This window comes from Chaetura pelagica, unplaced genomic scaffold, assembly GCF_000747805.2.
Source record: "Chaetura pelagica isolate M959 unplaced genomic scaffold, ChaPel_1.0 scaffold74, whole genome shotgun sequence".
Lineage (NCBI taxonomy): Eukaryota > Metazoa > Chordata > Aves > Apodiformes > Apodidae > Chaetura > Chaetura pelagica.
Window position 1 is genome coordinate 224,143 of NW_009952982.1, and position 7,414 is coordinate 231,556.

General features: G+C 37.1%; 1 protein-coding gene across 1 annotated transcript in view; it reads right to left on the reverse strand.

Moving 5' to 3' along the window:
* The window catches only part of MUC2 (mucin 2, oligomeric mucus/gel-forming), a 49,448-nt gene extending 42,407 nt beyond the window's left edge, over positions 1-7,041 (reverse strand). Inside the window, exons 1-7 of the mRNA XM_009996435.1 lie at positions 6,972-7,041; positions 5,072-5,336; positions 2,499-2,613; positions 1,708-1,798; positions 1,166-1,275; positions 718-934; positions 140-265 (exon numbers count right to left, since the gene is read on the reverse strand). Coding sequence (XP_009994737.1) covers positions 140-265; positions 718-934; positions 1,166-1,275; positions 1,708-1,798; positions 2,499-2,613; positions 5,072-5,336; positions 6,972-7,041 — 994 coding nt within the window. The remainder of the gene's footprint in view (positions 1-139; positions 266-717; positions 935-1,165; positions 1,276-1,707; positions 1,799-2,498; positions 2,614-5,071; positions 5,337-6,971) is intronic.
* Between the last annotated feature and the right edge of the window lie 373 nt (positions 7,042-7,414).

The window sequence follows — 7,414 nt, forward strand, 5'->3', positions numbered from 1 at the left end:
GGGGGGGGATGTGTGGAAATAATGAGTAATGGTATTGGTTTTTAAGCTATAATTTGAATACACTCAATATTTCAGTTGCAACCTCATTTGCAGGATCTCTTAGTTTTGTTTCATATGTAACAGGTAAAATAATACTTGCCTTCAGGGCAGAAACAACCATCCATGTGGTGCTCCTCACAAAGGCTGCTGATCTCCAAGTGTGAGCAAGTGTCCATGCAGGGTGAGCTGCTTTCCTTATATACCATGGTAGCAGGACAAGTCTTGGCTGAAAGAATGAGAAAGACACCATCAGTTATTTGAGCGTAAAGTCTGTAATTCCTCAGGGATCATATCCCCTCCTCCCCTCAAGGCAGTGGTGTCCCAATTGGCAGTGGTGTCTTCATCTGGAAAAACATGTTCATTAGTTCCTAAATGGCTTTCCCTGCTTTTTATATTTCCTTATTTTGTTCTCAAATAGATAAAATTATCCCAGCCATCTGTCACATCAGACCTCATCATTTTTTAGTGGGTACAGAATTTTTACTTGCTGAAAAAGATTTCTTAATAATAAAGGTAAAAGAAGAAAACAGGAAGAACATAGTATGCAGTTTATAGGACTGGTATGAAATTTAAAATACATGCCTATATTTTGTAGAAAAAAAAAAATTACTTAAAATGCTTCACAATGCTACATCCATGAAATATTTGTTTCTTTGTAAAATGCATTTAGTTGCTTACGGCAAAAGTCCTGTGTCCTCCATTCACCCGGCCGGCCACCCGCATGCGAGCACTGGCGAGAATACTCAGAGATGGTGCTGCAGAGGCAGAAGGAGTCCTCCTTCCCAGCACAGGCACACTTGTCCTGCATGCAGGCTTGGATGTACATTTCCAAATTCAGACGTAACCGACAGTCAGCAAATGCAGAGGAAGTCAGCAACTTCTCACACTCATCACGCTAAGGAGGAAGAGTAATATTTAATAGATTTCTAAGCACCTGAGCTTCTAGACACTTCCTGTCTTGCCATAGAAACTGTTGTCTTCTGAACAACGACTATTCAAGGAAGGAAGAAGAAACCATTTACCCTGAAAGGGACAAAGTCCTCACCCCTCCTCACACTCTAATTGCCTGTAGCACAAGTGTCTCCATGTGCCCATGCAAGTGAAGTTCACCACTAGGCATACTCACATGTTCATTACAGCTTGGGAGAGCCTGGGTTTCATCAGGATCTTCACATTTCTCACCAGGTTTGTTAATCTTCTGTAAATTCCCATATGTGATTGAATTGTAGCTTGTAACTATGAGAAAAAAAAAAGGGGGGGGGGGGAAAAAAAGAAGAAAGAAAAAAAAAGAGGAATTGATGAGCCCCAGAAATTGACAACAGGAGCATCTGGTTCCTGGGACTCTATAGATTATGGAAAACAGTTACTGTGGTATCAAATATGCCTGTCAGACACAGATCAATGCTTTGAATTATATCTATTATGTCCAAGAATGCTTAAAATGTAAAGTGGTATGTCTAGGAATGCTTAAAAATGTAAAGTGGTAACAAGAAAAGGCAGCCAGTAGAGAACAGAACAAGATTATTCATCTGGAATAAAATAAAAATGTTTGTTCAGGAGCAATCACAGAAATATTCAAGGTGAAATTTTCTCTCCCGTGATGCTCCTACGCACGATACTTATCGGCCTATCTTTTGTGCCAACTGTCAGTATGGTAGGACAACCCACCTCCATCAATAAACTCATTGTAGATTGGAACTCCATTGTAATCCCCACAGAGACCACATGTATGATTATTAAATTTGCTGTCCAGCTCAACCTAGGTAATGGAAAGAATCAGAAAAAAAAACAGAAAAGAGTCATCTGGAGCATGAAGACATTCCAAAGCAAATATGTTTCCCTGAAAGGGAAGTTGCTAAATGACAGAAGTTATGTTGAACTCAAAACTCTTAGAGAAATAGCTATTGCAAATTAATTTGTAACATTTTTAATAAACACACAGTTAGATGCAAAAAAAAAAAAAGCAAATGGGAAACAGAAAGAAGTGACTGAATCATGGGTATTTCAATACTGACAGTAATCACCATGGTGATAAAGATGAAAAGGAAAGCTTTCTTAAAATCATGGGACTTTTTTTCTCCTTTTTTTCCTTAGTGGGATTTAAATTTAAGTCTTGCAATTAATTAGGGAAGTTGATGATGGCAGTTTTTTAAAAGACAAATTAAGGAAAATGCATATTGGATTGTGGGGGTATTTGAGCAAAAACATTAGTTATTTCTCCAAAAGCTCCTTCTTCCTTTCTTGACACCAATGAGATGATCTGTATGCCATACTGCTACCTCTATCACATTGCAGAGAAATGAGCTTAATGTTTTTAAAATAAGGTACTATGAGTGTCAGTTGGATGAGTCAGCATAAAAGTCTCATTTGTTCAGTTCATAAGATTCTGCTTCTTTTCAGTACACAGTAGTCTGTTGAACACAGGAAACACCAATAAAAATTACTTGGATCATACATACCATCAGCGCATCTTCGTGATTCCATATCAGAATCATGCCTAATTTGGCATAAACTTTGGTATAAATGTCATTGCTTTCAATGAGCAGACCAGAGCTGTAGTAAGGTGTCTTCACACTGGGATGAAAATCAGAGACTTTGCATTAGTACAGAAGCATAAGGGGGGAGGGGAGATGAATTTCTGTAATTAGTCTTAGAGAAACCAGTCTCCGTCCACCTAATCCTAGCTGAACAGGATGCCTTTTTCTGAGGCATAAAGTCCTCTCTCTGACACTTGACATGACAACTCATTGTCTTTAAAAGGAAAAGCAATTTCAGAGGCAAGGCCTCCCCCAAGAGGAGCCAAAGTGTCAGATGTCTTCAACTTAGAGGAAAATCAATTCTCATTATGGTATTGAGGATATTCAAACATTCACCAATCATTTATTTAAATGAAAGAAGTAACAACATAAATGGAAGCTTTTATTTACCAAAAGACCTGACAACCATTTCAGAGAGAATGAATGTTCCTTTGCAAGGACATTCCTCCCCAAGAAAGAGTTCTAAAAGCACAGAAAGATACAGGGACTACCATTAAAAGTCTGAAAAGAAGGTGCATGTTAAAAGGAACTGAGTAGTTAGTTGATTAGTATTTGGTTGAAGGACCAAGCCTATTAATGATGACAGCAAGGCATGTTAATCTGACAGAAGATATTTTGCAGAAGGGTGAAAGTAGATGTTTTTGTCTGATAAAAAATCAGTTCACCAGATCTTTCTCCTGTTCTTGTATGCCTGTCTTACAGTGCATTATGTAACAATTCACACTGCTGAATGTCATTCCTCAATAAAGAGATTGTGACAAGCAGCCTCATTCTATAAAATCTGAAGAACTGGAGTCTGTTCAAACAGAAGCAGTGTAAACTGGAATCCAAAATAACCAGTTCGTTTTCTACAGATTTGCCAATATAATGGTTACCTATCAAGACTCATGTACGTCTATGCACATGTCCTTGTAACTGTCTCTTGACTAGTGATTAGGAATTTCATCTGCCCGTCACTGGGATTTTTCCAACTATTTACCTCAGGCATTTTTAACATGGCCAACTGATTTACATGTCTAAATAATAGGCAGCAAATCAGAAGCTATTATTTCTACTTTTGGCTCCATTGTTCATTCTCTGGACAATGAGGCCTTAAGATATTATGTTTTTGGAGAAAGATTATTAAAGACTGGACAGCTTTTCACCTTTCAATTATAACAGCATGGAATATTTCTCTTTTTTTCTAATACTAGGACATTCAAGCAATCATTGTTTCAGGTATCAAAAGGCAAATTCTTACACTTGTCTACTTTGCAGTTTTCATTTCAGTAGTGTGAAATGCTATTTTACATTCCAATGTTTCATATGCCATTTAAAGAGCAATATGGGAAATCGAGTTTCACAAAAAAATAAATCCCCCAAGCAGAAAAAACCTGTTCTACAAGCTTTCCTTTCAGAAGAAACCTACTGCTTTATGAAAACTCCTGAAAATAAAAATAGGCTTGGTTTATGAAAAATAATTTTTAAGGATTTCTAAACTTGTTTTTTCATGGAGTTCTTTTTAAGACCTGAGTACACAATAAAGGGAATTTTCAGTTCAGGGCGAGAATACATCTTTTATCATTTCATGTCATTATGTTATGCATTCTGGTATGATCCTTGGAAAATTGAATGTTATTTGTGACCTTTGAACAGATTTTCATTGCAGTGGCCTCCAAACTTCAGAGTAAAAGCTAAGTTCTGTAGAAAAACCCAGTTCTACAATGACAGTGTAAGAATTTATTTTTTTTTTAATTATGCTAAGACATACTAACAGCCAGTTTCTTCCATCTTCAGAACTATGTCTTAAGCTGTAAGTTGCTTTACTTTTTTTCAGTATGTGTCTATATGCATACTGAAATGACAGACTAAAGTATGAAAGGCTAGGTTAAGACACTACTTGCACCAGAAATTGTGTCAGACTAGTTCCTTTTGCATCCATGTTACAGGAGGAGAAAAATACTGCAGCTTGCTGTAAAAGTAAATATTGTCACATACAAAATACTGTAAATTTTGTCGTGCAACTTATCTGTTATAATCCATTGAGGAATGGCCATTAGTTCATAAAGAATTATTTATGAAGACAGGAAAAAAACATTTTTCTTCTGCCACAAAGTAAGAGAAAAAGACCCTGGAGAAATGCATTTTAATTTCTGAGGATTTGTCAGGACATCTGCTAAGGAAAAGTCAAGAAGATATGTCATTTTATGCTGGTGAAAGATATGGCTCATGAGCTGCATTGTTTTCTGCACAATCAGAAACGAACTTTCACTCAAACTTCTTCCTGACTTGCATGTAAATAATCCCTTATGCCAGCATAGAAATTACGATTAATACTAACAGCCTCCTCAAAGCAATTTTTATGCTGGATTTCAAAGGGCCTTTTTTTTTTTCCTTTTGTAAATGCTTGTAGCATCTACCTTAATGGTATAAACAGCTAGCTGCATAAAGAATCAATCCTGTTTTTATCTTCCCAGCACATTTCTCAGAAATACTATTACACTAAAATAACTTACATTCGTCCATCCACCACTGCCACTTTTGGTCTCAGGTACACCGTGAAATCCTTGATTGTTATTAGAATATACTGGATCTCTGGGTGGTTGTTGTTGTTCAGAGCACGCTGAATGTGGACAGAGAACTCCTTGTAAGAGTCTCGGCAGTCAGAAGCAAAATTATACTCGCAAATGCCAGGGAATTGGTAGATGTCTCCATCAAAAGTTTTGAAATGGTTGTTTCCCCAAGTGCTGCAGACATAGTGGCCATGGTTTCTTGTCCTTCCTGTTATGGGATGAAAAAGAAATAGGCATGAAAAAAGTGAAATGAATGAGCTGGCATCAAGCAAAGGTAAGTGATGCATTATGCAGGAGAAACCATCTGAAGTTACATGCACAGTGATTCCATGGATCCCAAGCCTGATCAAGTATCTGCCCATGAAGCAGAAGAGACGTGAATCTCTAAAGGAAAATAAGACATTAGAAAATAGTGTCAAGACCTGGGTGTATCTTATAACCCTCAATGAGGTGAAGAAACTTGTCTGCATAAGATGCAAAAACTTAACCCCTTGACCACTAACAAGCCTGTGCACTAGTAGAATGGAGCTGCTTTGCCAAACATAAGAATTTATTCTGAATCACAGCATTATTTTCAGGAATATCAAGTATTTCTAAGGGCTACTTTCTTCTCTAATGCAACATGTACTAGAAAGGAAACAGGAAATCAAGGAAGGACCACTTCTACTCTGGAAGGCAAATAAGTCAGATGTTCTGAAAGGATTTGTGCACAATAGGAGGTTTTAAATAATTCCTTCTTTTCCTAACAGAAGTAGTGATTTCTACTACAGAATAGAAATTCTTCAGAAGATAGGTAAAAAAAATAACCATGGTGCGATCAACAAAAATCAGGAAAAATATGTTTAGTTTGGGCTTTTTGGTTTTTTTTAACAACAGCAATAGATGAAGCTGATTATACTCATTCCCTTCCCAGCCATTTATACCAACAAATAATACAAACCAGTGCAATATCTGATAAATATCAAGATGTAGATTAGGGTGAACATAAAAGTTGAGCATACTTAGGAAGCTTGCAGAGGTAACAAAAGCACACATGCCACTAAACTTCACAAGAACCTCTCAACTTGCAAAAGCAGAACTACCATGGGGACCTTGAAGTTACCATACTTGATGGCATCAATCATACCAGATACACCCAGTAAGCTGGTATGTTTCTCTCCTCAGAAGGAATGCTACACAGAGATTCTCCCAGAGCCCACAGCTGGGGTACCAAAGCAAGACATTGCTGAATTCAAGACACAGCAGCCCAAGAACAATACCCCAAACACGATCACAGCACAAAATTCATCACTTGTTGCTCCAAAAATAGTTTTTGGTATAAGAATTCAATTTCAAAACTTCAAACAAAGTTGCTAACAGATGGAGTAAATTAGAGCTTTATACAGAAGGATTATTAATATCCTGAAAATAGTTTTGTCCAATGTTACTACATTCACTTTTGAAGAAAGTATTTATGTCATTCCAAAGTAATCAAATGCACAATTACTCACTTTCTTCATTGCTCTAACAATGAACCTCCCAAAGTCCTACAGCTGCTTTCTGCCATACCTAGGAAAGTCTCAACACGAGGAAAGAAAAGTAACACTGAAAATATTTTCTGAGCACATCAAACTAGAGATTAGTTCAGTGGATGTAGGTACTAAACCCTCTAAATTGAGCACTATCTACCAGTGTTGGCTGAGCTATGTAGCCTCAGTAATTGAAAGTTTAAGAAATTTAAGGCACCTTAAAACTCCACTGTGCTATTTAAATGCACTACCTCCTTCTACCTCTGCAGTGGTATTTGAATTCTATTCCCTTTTTTCAGAAAGCAATCTGGTACCATTTCATTTCTAGAGCTTACCTTTTCTTATTTCGTTCGCATGGGAAAGAGCCAGCCAGAGTACCAAAAGGCTGGCAGCTCTTAGCCCCATGGTGGCTAAGCTGGGTGAAGTGGAAACTCAACTGAAAACTTTTCTTTATATAATATCCATTGGTGCAATTGATTTTATCACAGGGGAGGAGAGACAAAGGGATAAGGAAAGAGGAGGGGTAAAAAAAAAATAGGTGTGATATTTACAGAAGATAAGAGGTAAACAGACAAGTATTTTTCACCATAAATGAAGGAATTCAGTATACAGGAAATGGCACAATATTGATTCAGCAATCATGCAGTTTTTATTGCTCTGTTTCTTCTACAGGATGCTGTGCTTTTAAATCCTTCAAATGCTCACGCCAAGTTTAACCTTCAGTAACTCCTATAACAAATAATGAATTTTGGAGTGGCTGAAAAAATAAATCCTTTGG